Genomic DNA, 17,237 nt, shown 5'->3' with positions numbered 1-17,237 from the left:
TTAGGATGTGATGTTAATATCAGTGAAGACTCTTGTTATTTGATATGCGACAGTATATAACTTGAGGGTTAAGTAATGCTGAAGGACGTTAAACAGCTTTTTTTTAAAACATTAATATGAGAATACAGCTGTAAATTGTGTGTGCATCCTATGAGTCTGGTTAATGGACACGATGGGGATGCCCATTCCATTAGACCAACAAAATATTGTCCTCGAGTGCCTCTGCATTACCATGGAAACCAAGACAAATGTGTTTGCTCATGTTCTGGTTTCCCCTGGACAAAGAATAGAAAAAAAAAAAACAGCAAAAGAAATTGGTAGAGAAAATGTTTCCTCAAGGAAAGCTCGGTAGGGCGTTTAGGTAAAGAACAGTAGTTGTTTCACCTTCATGAAGTTTAAAACCTGCCAATCAAAATGATAATCCCACCGGAACGTTTGCTTAACGGTGGTGTCCTCACAACCTTGCTCTTACACTACACGCTTCTTCCACATATTTATTAATAAAAAAAATGTTACAGGGAGTCAGAGAAAGATTCATATTAAATATAACTTGTGATAGATTATACTCTTTATCACCTTACGTAAAGGACACTCTGTCTTCACTTTCTTTGCACTTGTGTTACAAGGCTGTTCTTCCCTTGTTCAAATTAAAGCAGTAAAAATTGGGGATTTTTTGGCCACTTGGGGGCAGTAGAACAAGCAGTAAATACAACTTTATCGACACAACATTAACGTTAATTTGGAGTGAAGAGAGACTGAGCCAAGTAAAAAGCTTGAAAACCACAACAGAGAGTTCTAAGAGGCTAAAACGCTTTTTGCAGCCGAAGGGAACTACGGAGGTGTGCGGTAATTCTCTGTGGGGGTTTTTTCTGGCCCCTTCACACACATTGCATTTAGTCATTTGATACTGTGTCGATGTAAAAGTGCGCCCCCATAGCTGAATGGTTGGGGGCGCGTACCACATGGTCCCTGGTCCCTGGATCGACTCCCGGTCCGGTCTTCACTGTCCTGTCAAAATAAAGGTGAAAAAACCCCCAGAAATAATAATAATAATAAATATGTTATTATTGTTGATAAGTCCAGCTTTAAGGCAAATATGATTGTCAATAGTGTGTTTGCACCTCTGTGGCAACAATTAATTGGAGGACTTTTTCTACCACAACATGCCAACATGGATGTGCACAATGTTACCCTGTACGCTGTTTGGGTGTCCACATACTTTTGTCAACATCTGACACGTGTAAAGAATTATTGATCACAAATGAGGGAAAATGACTAAAGGAAAGTCTCTATCTTGTTTTATGGCAAGACAGAGATAGAACATGATAAAAGCCTTGTTGTTGACATTAGACTTCAAATGCAGTCAGCAAACGTGTGTGTGAGTGTGTCTGAAATCTGCTGCCCTCATATCTCTGATCTTCAAATGAAACTGATTACAGTGACTGACAGTGCTACATTTTTGTTCACCATCAAGCATCATTCCACAAACAAACCACCCCCACTTCCCCTGCCTCCTGTAAACAAAGCCAGACTTTTTGTGCGTCGATGTGAAGGCGTTTGATTAGCCACAATTATGGCCTTGGCACCAGCTTGTATGATTACTTTGACTCAAGGCTGTTTTGTAGGTGCCGTATAAGTAATCAGTGCTGGGCTAAACCTGAACCGGCATCAAAATGATGTGACTAATTACAGCAGTCAACCAACCTGCAGTGCAGCTCACCTGACGAGAAAAAAGTAGAATTAATAACCTAATTGAAGCAACTCAGGGAACCATGAAGGTAAAACTGTTTTGCCTTCTAATCGGCTCAGCAACAGAGTTTGCTTCGGCATGAAATAGAGCATGTTTAAACATTCTTTCAGGGAACAAAGGCTGTTTGCTTTAACAAATGAAACTGTGCGATGAAGACATTTGTTCTGTGTTGTTGACTAAAGATCATCCAAGCAAGTTATTTTGAATATAAATCACAGCCCTCCCATGAGATAAGACTTCTCTTATATAATTTGGGATCTATTAAGTTTTATGTGTCACCTGCCTGTCCTGGCAGATTGGACACAGCTCAGCCTTTCTGACAACTTGGAGACAATAAACAGCCATTTGACAAACTGCTGCTTGCCACCGTCACACAATATATCCTGATAATGACAACAAAATGAATAAAGATGGGGTCAAGCCTGTGCATAGTCCCGAGAGCATGCTCATTTATTCGCTATGAAACATGCTAGACGTCCTAGTGCTCAGGGTTTTATCATGTGAGGCTCAGTTTTTTTTATTGCTTTAGCCTGCAATGTTTCTGCCTATCATTAGATTGTCCTGCTCTGCCTCTGTGGTCTGCTACAGAAGCAGCATTAATAGTTCTGATCCTAATCCCTACATTTGCCACGAGAATAGTCTGAAGTTAATTCTCTTGTGTAATAGTAATCGCTGACGAGACAGAACAAAGTCAGGATGCAGGATTTCCCAGCACATATCTCACATAACAGATCAACACTCTGACCCCTCAGTGCCTGAGGTTTTGAACATTTTTCACTGTAATTGCAATGTGAAGAATCACAGCACCACTCCCTGAGTATTTTTTAACATCTCAGCTGACGCTGTTGTAATGCATCATGCATTTGTGCCTTCCACTCAGAAATGCCCAGGAGTCTTCAATCAAGGATAGAGAGGACACTCAAAATTGCAGCCGGGTGCTTGTCAGGATCATTATGGTCATCCCCAGTGTCTTTCCACTCCTTCCTGCTCAGCTCTGCTTTCAACTGAATACTGTCTGGATGATAAGCTCTGACAGGAGTAATTCACCAAAGGGGCTAATTATACCATAATGACAGCATGGTGTATACTGAGTTCAAAATTGAGTATTTAGCCCATAAATAATGTCCCGTGAAGCTACAGTACAGGAGATTTACAAAGAGCCTCAACATGTTAACTATAAAATCAATCTCCAGTATAATAACTGAGAATTAAGATAATGTGACATTTTTAGCCTCACTGGTATCATTGCTCTAGGCATGGCAATATCCATCCGTTTAGTCCTAATATCTTGACAAGCATTGCATGGATTCTTTGGTACATTCGCTGTCCCCCAGAGATGAAGCCTACTGACTTCGGGTGATCCCTGACTCATCTACTAGCACAACTGTGTGGTTGTTGTTTTCTGTTTGGATGCATGAAATCTGGTTCAAATAACGACAGTGCCCAGAGGATAAATCCTAGTGATGGCGATTCTGTTTTTTTTTTTTTTTTTTTCCTAGTGCCACCATGAGATTGACCTTTGTGGTTTTGGTGATCTTTTAATTTTTCATAAAGCACCATCATCTTTCATGTATGACCAAATATCTGCAAAATTAATGATCCATCTGCTGCACAAAATACCTGCTAAACATCAGCAGGTTAGCATTGTCATTTTGAGAATGTTGGCTGGTGCAGCCTTTTGATCATTCAAACACAACATAATCAAAGAGATAATGTAATAAAAGTAAAAAATGATAAATTCCAAAAGGCTGTTTAAATCTATGGTCATATGAGATCCTGTTTCTAAGATCGTCTCTGTTTGTTTATTCTAATTTAACACTGAAATTAGTTTATAGTGTGCTGGTTGGAAGATGATATTAGATACGATGGAAGTATCCTACACAGTCTCCATTTTACTTGTTTGACGCAAAGAAATTAAAGTAATCCCTACTATATATTTTCATTCTGGAAAGAATCTTCTCAATGACACTAGCCCTGACATCAAGAATCACTGTGATACAGGATATATCAGAGGATTTTTACATACACTGTGAGTAGTTATGTGAGCCAGCCCACTGTGAACTCCTTTCAACAGATGTGGTGAAACCCTCCATTGTGTGATGAGTGTGCTTTGATTAATACACCCTGATGAATGCCTTTATTTTTAGCCTGGCAGGGCGGACAATGTGGAAACGCTTTTTATTACCCTTCTGGTTGGAGATGAATGGACAACAGCAGAGAGAGATGCGGTGCCTCAGTGTTCATTTGTCATTGCCAGATTGAGGTGTAAAGGATGGAGGAGTCACTTGATTAGTTCTATCATTATTTGTAGAAAGCTCAGAGGGCAGTCATAGACAGATTGCTGATAGAAGACATAGCATTTGGGAAGAATGAATCTCTTTGGGTTTTTACCAATTAAAAAAAAAAAAAAAAAAGACGAACAAGCCAGGAGTATCTGACTAAGACATCCAGGGGGTAAAAAAGTGCTGAGGTGCCGAGGTGCTGGGGTCAGAGCCTAACAATATATACTTTCTGCCAGGAACACGGGCTAATTGACTAAACGAGTGCTCTTACATCTGATGTCAAGGTTAAAGCCAAGGAGAGAATGAGAGTTGCATTTCATCAGAGCAGGTCATTAGGCTTAGCTTGAATCAAACATGATTATAGTGAGATAGACTGTGCAGCGCTCACCCTTTTCACAGACAGGTGGAAGTATGAAGTCCATTTTACCTGGCGGGGCAGTTTCTGAGCTTGCAATAACATTATTCTCTATATATGAAATGAAGGTGGCATGTGTGCTGGTCACCTTCATACAAGCAGAAATATAATTTATGAATCTTACATCTGTTTCATTCTTGCATAAAATGCATCATAAATTATTAGTTTGAGTCCACTGGAATGTCGTCCACGTACAGTATAACATGAAATATTTTATGTTGTGGTTTATGGTTTAAAAACACTTACTTACTTAATGTGTCTGGTGCTCATTTGTGTCTTTGCAGGAACTCTTTACAGCGGAGTGCAAGTTCAAAGAGTCGGTGTTTGAGAACTACTATGTGATCTACTCATCCATGTTGTACAGACAACAGGAGTCGGGAAGAGCTTGGTTCCTAGGGCTCAATAAAGAGGGCCAAGCCATGAAGGGGAACCGGGTGAAAAAAACAAAACCAGCTGCTCACTTCCTGCCCAAGCCATTAGAAGGTACGTGATAATAACTCAGAGTGAGATTTAATAATAACATATTAAAACTGTGCTGTGGTCTTACGTATCTAAACCCTAGAGCTGTTTTTTCTTTTTCAAGTAAGTTTAAAAAAAAAGTAATAAATGGTATTAAAAGTTTAGGTGTGGGGGCTATTCTTTTTTTCTTATTGTCAACAAAGCTCATGAAAAGACTAAAATCAATAATGAATTTATTATGCTAGTTAGTATTGTGTGTAGGCAGATCCTGATGCAGCTTATTCCTCTGTATGGGTAGTGTTTTTGTAACCTACCTACCTCAAAAATAAAAGTAAATATTCATGACCTGTGCCTTCAGTAAGAAAGAATGACCTTGGGGTTGAATGGCAAAGAGGAGAAGCTGGGGAGTATATAGACAAACTAAAACATTTTTTTTTTTTTTTGGTCTTTAAATGGAAATTGTTGACAGCAATTAGAATACCAAATATCACCATCATTTACAAGGTCAGTTCACCCAAATCACAAAATAACATTTTCTTAGTTTCAATTCTATTTGCAAAGGTTTTGAGTTATCTACCCCTGAAACCTGTGCACCCATCATCATGCAATAGCGGCAAGTTTCAGAGAAGGAAATTTCAAAACTAAACAAAGCGTGTTTTTGGGTGAGACGACCTTAAAAAAAAAAAAAAAACATGAAAAGAGTCTCAGTAGTACATACAAATGTTTTCACTTCATCTAGAGAGACTCAAAGGCCATAATCAGCAGCTCGTTAGAGTTCGCCCTCACATTGTCTCCTCACGTTCTGTTACCTGAAGCAGTTTTTTTTCAGCTGTCAAAGAAACCATGTTAACTGTAAACTATGGTGCCATTTTGCAGCAGAAAACATAACAGCTTTTAGGTGGAGACATCAACAATTGTGGGTACTTTTGTATGAAATCTACAGAATAAAAAGCAAAACCGGATGTGCATGGCATGATTTTATACTTGGTAGTGGTACAACTATTGTCTGTGGAATATCTAGCTTTGACATATTTTTGTATATGTGTGCTGATTCTCTATTTTCTTGCTGTAAGCGTACAAGTGTAGGATGCAAGACAGCTCTGTAAGTGCAGTATGAAATGTTGATAGTCCAGCAGATGCCCATCATCACTCTCGACAGTGACCGGCCTGATTGCTTCCCATCATTTAAACATGGAATCAAGTTGAAGTGTCCTGTCAAGACAGTAATACAGCTGTAGTGCAGTGGCTGTAAAGTGGAGGATAATGAGACACTTTTCGCTGTTTTGTCAAAAAGCATGTGCTTAGATTCCGAATCAGCCCTGATGGAGACGTAGCACGAAGCCCTTAGGCAAAAACATATATCATTGTCTCTGTTTGCAGGGTGTCTCTGGTGCAGGTTTGGGATTTTTGTCTGTATAAAATGTTTGAAAAAGGAAACAACAGCAAGTATTGTTAGGGGATGTATGCTCCTTTAGGTAGGTAAACTCAAAAATGCCATCTAACAGCTTTTCCCCTTTCTCTCTCTTTTCTTTCCTCATCGTTCGCTCCTCCAGTTGCCATGTACAGAGAGCCATCGTTGCATGATGTTGGAGAGACAGTGCCCAAAGTGGCAGTACCTCCCAGTAAAAGCACAAGTGAGCCAGCGGTGATGAATGGAGGTAAACCTGTTAGCAAGCCAGACAAGCCCGCCACATAGCCACACATGACCGGTGTCCAGTGTGTATGTGTGTGTGTGTGTAGAGGAGGGAGGGGCGCGAAGGAGGCAGGGCTTTTCCCGACTAGACTCCAGACCCTCCTTTCTTCTGTGGATCAGATCCAGGCGAACGTTCCTTCCTTTCTTCTCTTGTTCCTCCTCCTCCTCTTTCTCCGCCTCGTCCTCGTTATCTCCAGCTATCTCAGCATGGGTGGAAGGATTCTGAGGTGGCTGAGTATCTCCAGCACAGGAGGGAAGAGGACCTCTGATCATGGAATGCCTTTAGATTCCTCTGAAACTGTGACAATTCATGTGAATAACGCGTGTTTCACAACCACGCTTGTGGTACTTTGCTTGCTGATGGTTCATCCAAGAAACCTTCCCCCTCTCTATAATGCCCTGTTGGAGCAGAGTCTGTGTACCTTCAGATCTATTTTCTATACCACAGTTCACCAGCTATGTTCTGGGATAGAGACTGTATAGATAGAGTAAATATTTGGACTGTCGTCCTCTATTTTTTATGAGTATGTTGCCCTCCCTCTCTTTCTATCTCTAGTCACACACTTTTCTCTTTGTCAAGTAATCTAGAAAAGATAAAAACATTTTGCAAGGGAGTTGTGTGATTTTCTAATAAACACATTCACACAGATATGATATAAAAACAAACACATGTACAAAAAAAAATTCCAAATTTTCTTCTTGCCTACAACATGCACACACACTTACAGACACACAAAGTTTGTGGGGAAAATCAGAGATGTTGCTTTTTTTTTTTTGCAGCCGATAAAAAACACTGGAGGTTGGCAGATAGCTCCTGCAATCATAGTTGATGAAGTGCTAATTACCGCCACTGCAATCAATGCGAGGAGCTCCCTACACACATACAAACACACACACACACACATTTATAAACAGATGTGCGTGTGGGTGGAAGAGCGCTGTAAGGAATGGTGTATACATATCACTATCTAAGTCCCACCAGCGGTTCAGTCCGCCTTCTCTGGTAAATAGAAAACCTGAAGTCTATTTTTCTTTAATCTTATTTCAGAGCGTGGGCTCTAGGAATATTTCTAGGCCTTGTAGGCCTCTGTCCCTCACTCGCTGACTTCTTTGGACTATAAGGCAAGGCTTGTGGCTTTGACCCAGATGGTCTATAACTGCAGAACTGGCAGCCATCTTATGGCAGCGTCTACTTTAAAGCCAGAAAACAACATGGCTGAAAACCAGTAGGCCACATTTATACTGGCTGCATCCCTATTTGGTTCAGCAAACTAAAGCATGGGCAAGGTTAATATTGTGTTCTCTCTTCTTGCAGCAGTTATACAAGAGATGGCTTATATTGTAACATTTTCACTGTATAAAACTTAGGGAAAATGACTATTAAAAATCATAACTTTTTAAATGACTAGATATTATTATAATTATTATTATGAGAGGATTTGTCTCCTAGCTCAGCATGCAGAGTCCAGTACTGATCATCTTGGCCTGTCACGTGCCTGTTTGGACCTTGATTCCCGGCATGCAAAAACAGGTTCCCAGTCCCCACTGGGCCAAAGGTGCCTCACCCACCCGATACATCCATGTAGAGGACACGTAGCATTATCCATAGAGAAACCACACTCAGATGTACTCATTCTGAAATGACCAAAGTCTTTTTTTCATCCCAAGAAGAACTGAACTCTTAACTCTTTAAAAAAAAAAAAAGAAAACAAATCTGGTTCTCTGATTCAATTCATCAAAGCTTTCACTGTGATAGCATTTGTTCTGTCCGACAGAATCAACTCTGCTCAGACCCACAAAGGTCTCGACTGATGTCATTTTGGAGAAGTACGTATACCTTGAATTAATCACGTGCATGTATTTTCTATAAGGAACAAGGTATGGGTATCGTTCTTCACTCTATTAAAGCTGAAGAGCACTGAAGTTCGGTGTGGGAGTTGAATGGGCATGTTGTAGGCTATGGCACACTCACACCTAATCTGAAGGTAACCCACTGCACTTTCTGTTTTTGCATTTTCATCATGACTGTTAGCAGTTTATCAAAGCTCTATCTGATCAATCAATTTATAACGTTTTAACGTCTTGCTTTGATGATTTTTTCCTAATAGTTTTGTTAGATAAGATTTAGATTATTAAGTAGATTGTTGCTGCTGTATGCTGCTAAAACCGCAACTATATTAAGACATTGATTTGGTAAATATAATTTTCTGAGTTTATTGGGATTACACATGACCATTTCTTATTACAGCACATCAAAGCACATTAGTTAGACTTCAATATTTGTCTGTACAAAGCTGTTAATGTTATAACAAAAATGGCATACACACTGGAGATGGAAACCATTCTAGTTGTATTTTGAGGCTGATGTTCTGTCCTCATTACAGCCAATCATCCTCCACTCTTACAAACTCTACATGCTGGGCTGGTTGCTGCTCCAGCCCTGCAGTCCAGTTAACTGGCTCCTCCAAGGCTGACTTTATTTTTGTAAATGACCAGTGTGTAATTGTACATCTCCGTTTTGATCTCTGTAGCCACTGATTTTTTCTTTTTCTTTTAATTTTTTGTCCCCATTTTTCTCTCGTATACGGGTCATGTGTGATGTCGTCTCCTAATCCTGGTCACTTTTGCTTTGTTCCCCCCTCTCTTCAGGTGTGTTACAAGAATATTCTAGCAAACTTAGTTTCTTTGTTGCTTCAGTTTTCAACCTCTTCTTTTGTACGTTGTCCCATCTGTTGCATGGGGAGAGGATGGCATTGATGAACTGCATGTAGTAGGCTATGTCTATCAAGAACTGTTGGTATGTACCGCTAATTTTACATACATATATGCAACGAGTTTGTCTACACTATACAGTTTGTGTTTGTTGTATACGCATATACAACATATTGAATAAAATATTTATATAAAGGTGTACTGTAATGTCAGTAACATACTTAATGCAATATAGTGTGCAGTATATTATTGCACCTGTCATTTTTGATGGGACAAAGAAAACAGAGGGGTTGGCTAGTTTAAGCATGAAAAGGCCAAAGTAGAATTTACATTAAATTTTCTTTGTGACTTCTTATCGGTCCTTTTTTCAAGTGGTGACTGAGCTCTTGTGTCAATCTAGCTCTCATCCCCTGATGCCACCTTTTGAAGTGACATGGACATGCAGCATGCCACAACTAAAGTATGTATGCCCTTCTCTTTGTTTCCTCCACTTAGAATTTAACCTTATCACAAGTATGAGTTGAGTGAGAAATGTCCATTACGTACCTTCAGTACAGCGTGGGTTTCATGGCAGGTCGTTTTGGTTTGCTTTCCCGGTGGAGGAGAATAGGCACTATTAAAACGATTTATTTTCAAAAATATATATATACCATTGCAAGTATGCCCATTGGAGTTATGTCATGTTATAACAAATTTGTAACCATGTATGATTAAGGTCTTCGCATTGTTTTCCATGCAAAATGTTGTGTCATGCGGCACATTTAATGTTTTATTATTAAAAAGAAATAAAAACCTCAAACAGTAACCTCTGCCTTGAACTTTCAAGTGAACTGCGGAATAACACTTCACTGTGCACCAGACCTACATTATACCCTGCAGTATCCCACATATTCCAAAAATGTCACCTTAAAGAACATGTGCTTTTCTTTCCAACATATGGATTTGTCATGTACCCACATCCTAAAATGTCAGCCATCCGGGATATGTAAGTGTTCCTATGCATGTACAACAACAACAACAACAACAAAAAATCATACATAAAGCTGTTTTGGAAACGTAAATGTTTACATTGTAATATGTTTTAAACAGAAAAATATGGTTGTTTCTCTTCACCTACAAAATCCAGTTTTAATAAGGATCATTTGTAACCAGTACAATAAAAGAATGAATGCTGTTAGTGATATGCAGAATTACATCCATGTTTATGTATGTCTTCTCCCTCCTCCTGTGGTTTCCAGGCTGTGGTTGTTTTACCAGCCTGGTCGTGGCCATCGGTGGTGCTCCTGGTCGCTCCCGGCAGCCAGGCCTCTTGTCTCTAACCCCCGGTGTCCTGTTCTCCTCAGTACTCTGCTCCCACCCAGATTTCACAAGCGTTCCCTGTCCAGCCTTCCCAGCACTCACAGTTGCCACAATTGCACAACCCGTTCCCTGTGAGAAGATGTGAGAAGAAAAGCTGTGAATTAAAAGAGCTGTGCCATCATGTCTGACCTTTAACAAGGTTCCTCTTTTCACACCCTGCATCCCCGGGTGCAGCTCTCTGGCGGGGGATAGAGGCAAACTATGCTGCTCAGGACAGTTTGTGGTTTTCCTCTGCTTTCACCCACACAGTAGAAGAGAAAACTCTGGTTTAATTAAGAGTGAAAAACCTTCATACTTCTATATATTCAACACATTTGCACAAAGCTCAGAGAACCTAAAATCTGACCTGTTGTTCTTCTTTCATCCTTTCTGTGGTGATAATAAAACTAAGTCGAGACTATCCTTTCCTGGAAAAATGGTTTATAGCAATCCACATTTATTTTGTGCTCAGTTTGTGGTCAATGGTGTGTAGTGCATCAGACTTAAATTCAAAGGAGTTCAAGCCCAGTCTCCTACAATATTTTCCTAACTTTTACTAAATAGTTTAACGGCCTCAGCTTGGAAAAAATACTGATGACATGTCTTTGCTCAAACAATAAGGAAGCAAGATATGAGTACGATCATATGCACTGACCTATTTTCTTTAGGAATGGGGATATATTTATTTGGATATGAAGGACACCAGTGGTCAAAACACAACAACATTTTTCAAAACACATCTCAGATTACATAAATGGCTGTGGTTTTTTTGTTTGTGATTGGAGAGGAACCACATTAGTTCAAAGTTTATTCAGTGGATGTGTTCAATTGGGTTGGTGCTACTGTGATAGGTTGTTCTGCTGCCAGGCAACTGATGACACTTTAGTTAACCAGAATGGTCAGCTACAAGAAGGTCTTTACCACTTGTCTGAAACATTGTACGAATTGTCCTTTGTTAAAATATTTCCTTATGATTTCAGTCTCCTCTTCCATCCTTTCAAACTCAGGTTAAAATTTGCACAGGGACAATGCTGAGAGTAGTACACAATAGAAATAAGAAATGACATTGAGCAGATCTGGGTTTTGGCCAGTCACAAACAAGGATTGTTGTCCCATCTTTTCTGTAATGTGTAATGCTGTGTTCTGAAATGTCATTGTTGTGAAATGTTATTGTGTTTTGTGAAACATCATCATGTTTTGCGAAATGTCATTGTGTTTTGACCCTCTGGGCCACCATACATCTTTCTGTTATAATTCAGTACCCCCTAGCTCTCTGCTGGCTCCCCGAGCTGTCAGAGATGCTGGGCCTAGGAGGAAGACTCCCACTGGCCTCCTGTCACACAGTTGAAAAGACATATCTACTGCAAAATATCTCCGTGGGAGAGGAGGAAGGAATCTGAGGAAGGAAAAGGGATGATAGATGATGACGAGGATAAAACAATGAAAGTGAGGTGAAAAAAATGTAAGGCAGCAGAGATGGGTAAGCAGGTAAGAAAAAAAGAACAAGGAGAGTGACATAGGAAAGGAAGATATTGGAGAAAGGGACTGTGCCGGAGGAGTCAACATTTCTCTCAGAAATGAGCTGACTGTTTATCTGCTGAATCCAGATAGAAGTCTAGACAGACCTTCCTCTCATTAAACAATAAGGCTGGCCTTACTCAGTATTCCCCTTATTGTGGATAAATCCCATGAGAAAACCAAAACCAACAATGCTTCAGTCTGTCTCAATATTTTCAAACTTCCCTACCTTGTCTGTGGCACTCAGCCACAAACCCATTCATTCCCACTGAAGAAATTATCTTGAAAAACAGGACATGACTGTACACTTTCCTTTTTTTTTTTTTTTTTTTTTTGTTGCTGTACAGTTTTTATATTTTAGACCATTTTCAGGTGTGCATTAATATACAATACACATTTGGTGCTTTGGTGCAAACTCAAGTATATATATACATATAGTATATAGTATCATAGGAAGGAATGTGTCACCAGGTGCAACAGTGTGGCTAATTCTTGTTTTTTTAAATGGAATTAGGCAACAGTGGAACTCTGGCACAGATGAATAGGTTTTAGCTTTGGATTTGGCTCCCTAGAGAGAAACTGACACTAAAATATTATGAAGCATATCACCGGTTCAATAGGACCAGCCATACTCTCACTGGAGCGGTATCATGCTTTACTGTATAACTTGAGCATTTGGAGAATCAATGTGTGGTTTCTGACTGACATTGTGCGATTATATTCCTGATTCATAAACCTTGCATGTGATTGTTATAGTTCTGATGGAGTGGAAAAACTGAAATCATAAGAGTGATTTCTAAAAATTGTAATTTATTTATTTTTACACTTTTACCTGTGCTGGTGTATTAGACCTTTTTGTCTCTTCTCTGAAGTGGTTATTGGAATTATCATATTCAGTGCATGAAATTAACCAGCAAGCATTCCTAATATGACTGAATTTTCCACATGACTCATCAGTTGTATGTGTAATGAGAATCTGCAGCTTTGAAGGGCCCATGAAATCTCAGGATGCAGAGTAATTTATTGGAAAACTTGCAAAAAAATTTTGTATCATTAGCATGTGGAAGACAAAAAATCATGGCTACCTGGAAAAAAGAAGCAGTGACTTTTATCTGCTTTTTCCACATTAAATACCATTAAATTACATTAGAATAATTCTCATACATATGGTAATTTTTGCTCCACTCAGTATGTATAATATGATAATATAATAATATGGTAATCATGAACATTTAACAGACATCGCCATACATTTTCTTTGTTTTGTTTTCCCAATTTTCCACGATTTTTAAGCAGTGTTTGTCTGAATCTGGAACCACTGATGCATATTCGAATGACATTAAGGCTGACATTTAAAGTCGTGAAGTCATGATGAGAAACATGTCTGAACAGCTGTCCAGATTTTGACAGGCCTCCAGGCAAAAATAACTATAAACATGTACTGAGGTTTCATTTATCAGTTGGGAGAAGATGGCTCCTGTGGATAAACGGCAATATAGGGGAATATGTGTGTGTCTTTTGTCTCTGTTAATTATTTTAATCTACTTTCTGACTCACAACCATAGATGTTGACGAGTGGGTTTTGTGGTGCGTGTGTGTGTGTGTGTGTGTGTGTGTGTGTGTTGCCTACACTACCTGTGCAGATGAGGCCATCGTGTTTGTCACACTCCCGGTCGTCACACTCGCAGAGCTCTCCAGACACCCACCAGTCTTGGGGAGAGCAGATACACTGGCCACAGTGACAGGAACCTGCAACACAAACACGCACACTCACAGAAGTGTTAATTAACATCACTTTTTTTTCATCCAAGCTGAGTAACTTTTTGACGTTGTATATTTTGTGTTTCATTTTTACACCATTCCCTTGCTGCTTGTGTTTTTTTAGTAAATGCTATTTGTATTATTTCCTGTAAATTCTTTATTCTACACAGAAGATTAATAGTTTTGGGCAGAGTGGATATGAGATCTTCTACTAATACACTTTTGCCACCAGGAAACCAATCCACCCACACTTTAAACTTCCTCTCTTCCCCATTGGTGTCTATTCTTCTTTCTCTCTCAAGGGCAGCAGCGGGATAATAAGGTATTAAGGATTGGTAGAGGGAAACAAATCCACTGCTGTTTCCTTCATTTTTTCCCCACAAAGCTCCCACCCTGAGGTCCAGCAACTATGTTTTCAATCTCTCCAATTTCTATCAACATACAGCAGGTTACAGGAACCCACCGTGAGAGGTGGAAGCAGACAGCGAGAGACAGACGGAATGAGAGGCAGGAAAGGGGAGGAGCCGAGGGAAGATTGTGTCTGAATGTAGTGAAGCGTGGAGAATGAACATGCTCATTTTCATTTTCACACCCCGCTCAGGCCCACAGAGCTGGACCCACTGCAATCGGTCTATATCTTTGGATTCACAGCCAGGCAACAGAAAGAATCCTGTTGTGTGGTGTCATTTGTCGCATACTGATACATACAGTGTAGTGACAACAAGGACAACTTCACCATAAATGTACATGATACAGTCAATGGACAGCTACATAGAGCTGCAGCAATCATTTTTCATGATCAGAGTTCTTTTCTATTTATCAATCAATTGTTAAGTCTACAAAATATCAGAAAACAATGAAAGATGGCATCATCAGATTTTTGATTCTCTCAGAGCAACATTACCAAACCAAGGGATATTTTATTAACAACTATATGTAACAGAGCAAAGCAGCAAATCATCATATTTGAGAAGCTGAAAACATTGAATATTTGGCCTTTCTCCATGATGGTGAATATTTCTGTTAATTAATTCCCAATCAATCACCTTATCTGTTGATCTGTAGTAATAATAAAAAAACCTGCCCCCTTAAGGCGGCTACCTTTGTTTTTGTAATGGATTTCTTGAACTAGCTGATATATAATGCATTAGCATTTTGTTAAATTGTGTTTTAGTAAATCTGTAAGTAAATCTGGCCCAGATTATTATTTTTAATTATGCAAGAACAAAGGATTAACTTGTGACAGAGCAACACAATTGGGTTCAGAGTTGAAATGTGATGATTATCTTGTACAATCTGTTGTAAAGCTTATCAGTTTAATTACTTGTCTCTATGATCTAAAAGACAGGAGGAAATTACTTTTAAAATAGTATGAGAGTATGTCAGAGACAATGAGAGTAAGATCAGCTCTAATAGTAATGAACATAAGAGGTTTTGATTGAGCTGCTCTGTAAGAAAGTTTGTGAACATGAGACTAGAGGCAGCAAAAATCAAAAGATAGTTCTGAATCAGTAACATCTAAATTTCATTTCGATTTTGAAGCATTTTTGCCTTTATTTGATGGTCAGAGCTGTAGAGAAGAGACGGGAATTGCATTGCATTTACATCGATCAACCAAGTGGCTAACATTGATCATTGTGTTGCAATACAATGTTCTGCTGGGAAACCTTGGGTCCTGACATTCATCTGGGTGTTACTTTGATATGTACCACCTACCTAACTATTGTTGTAGACCAAGCACACACAAACACCCCAGCACTCCCCAATTGCAGGGGCCTCCACCAGCAGAACAATGCACCCACCACACCTCAAAACTGCTCAGAAATATCTCAAGGAACAATGCTGGAGGAAGGCAAAGAGTCCAAGGTGTTGACCTGGCCTCTGAACTGTCTAGATCCTAATCTGATCGAGCATCTGTTGGACCTGTCCAGTATTGTGTAGGTCCCCCTCATGTTGCCAAAACAATTCTGACTCATTGGGGCATGGACACAGGACCTCTAAGGGTGTCCTGTGGTGTCTGGCACTGAGACATTAGCAGCTGGTCCTGTGGGTTTTGAGGTGGGGCCTCCATGGATCTTACCTGTTCCAACCCATCCCACAGATGCTGGATCAGATTGGGATGTGGTGAGTTTGGAAACCAGGTCAACACCTTGGACTCTGCGCTCCTCCAGCATTGTCCTGCTGGAGGAGGCCACTGCCATTGGGGAGTGTTGTTGCCATGGAAGTGTGTGCTTTTTCTACAATGTTTATGTGGTTGGTACATGTCAAAGTAATATCCAGATGGATGTCAGGGCCCAGAGTTTCCCAGCAGAACACTGTATTGTACTGAGGTGATCAATGTTTTTCACTTGTCAGTGGTTTTAATGTTGTGGCTGATTGGTATATGTAGGATTAATTATAACCATTTGGCCACCAGGGTGCTACTGAAAGGAAATCAATTAGAAATAGTCAATATATATAAAGTCTAATCTGCACATATTTCCAATTTGTATTCCTTTAAAAGAAAAATCTATATTTTGTGCATGTATGTACAAATTATTACATCACTCTTCACACCCGAATAGTGACTTTTATGAAAACTTTTCCGAAGCAGCATTTGATTCAAAAATATGTTGTTCACCTTTTCCACTGCACAGGACTCCATCTGAGGTCTCACAAAGCTCCTTGCTCTGGGTGTCGCTCATCTCACAAGACCTGGGGAACTGGCAGCGCTTCCCGAACCAGCCCTCCTCACAGATGCACCGTCCACATGAACAGTAACCGTGACCTGGCGGTGGAGGGCAGAAGGGCCTTCATTTAAAAGGAGACAGAATATGGAGCGGGCTCATGAGAAAATAGCACGAACAGAGGAGAAATGAATAAATAACGCATTCACAGATGCAGTGAGAAGTCAAGGGAAATACAACTGGAGAGCAAAAAAAAAAAAGATAGCAATAAAGCACATAAACACAGAAAGTTGACAGTGCAGACATTGAACCTTGACACTAATAGGCAGTACAAGAAGACAGAGCTGCAGGAAGACGAGAGAGACGCAGCAGGCTTATTGTATTTCCCCTGGGGACTTGAAAGGAACTGTCATCACTGGTCTTGTCCTGTCCTTAACAAATCTCCATCACTTCAGAGAGATATGAAAAACAAAGAAAGGCAGTGGCAGATAAAAACAAACACACACACGAAACCAGGGACATTTAATTGGTCGAAAGAGGTAGCTGGGTACTGGTGTGCCTTAATAGCTGACAGCATCACTGTGGTTTTAACAAGCACTGTAACACTTAGGCTCTCCTTCATATCCGACAGGACCCTTAGAGC

General features: G+C 39.9%; 2 protein-coding genes across 3 annotated transcripts in view; one reads left to right on the top strand and one right to left on the bottom strand.

Moving 5' to 3' along the window:
- fgf14 (fibroblast growth factor 14) overlaps positions 1 to 8,282 on the top strand; it is a 92,871-nt gene extending 84,589 nt beyond the window's left edge. For both annotated transcript variants that reach the window (XM_018702675.2, XM_018702676.2), the window contains exons 4-5: positions 4,732 to 4,930; positions 6,460 to 8,282. In XM_018702675.2, the coding sequence (XP_018558191.1) occupies positions 4,732 to 4,930; positions 6,460 to 6,602 (342 nt within the window). In that variant the 3' untranslated portion in view covers positions 6,603 to 8,282. The remainder of the gene's footprint in view (positions 1 to 4,731; positions 4,931 to 6,459) is intronic.
- A 1,784-nt stretch (positions 8,283 to 10,066) lies between these two features.
- Positions 10,067 to 17,237, bottom strand: part of itgbl1 (integrin, beta-like 1) — a 39,658-nt gene continuing 32,487 nt past the window's right edge. The window contains exons 9-11 of the mRNA XM_018702670.2: positions 16,549 to 16,695; positions 13,803 to 13,916; positions 10,067 to 10,739 (exon numbers count right to left, since the gene is read on the bottom strand). Of these exons, the coding sequence (XP_018558186.1) occupies positions 10,651 to 10,739; positions 13,803 to 13,916; positions 16,549 to 16,695 (350 nt within the window). The 3' untranslated portion in view covers positions 10,067 to 10,650. The remainder of the gene's footprint in view (positions 10,740 to 13,802; positions 13,917 to 16,548; positions 16,696 to 17,237) is intronic.

This window comes from Lates calcarifer, linkage group LG1, assembly GCF_001640805.2.
Source record: "Lates calcarifer isolate ASB-BC8 linkage group LG1, TLL_Latcal_v3, whole genome shotgun sequence".
Classification (NCBI taxonomy): domain Eukaryota; kingdom Metazoa; phylum Chordata; class Actinopteri; family Centropomidae; genus Lates; species Lates calcarifer.
This window is presented reverse-complemented; position numbering and strand designations above follow the sequence as displayed.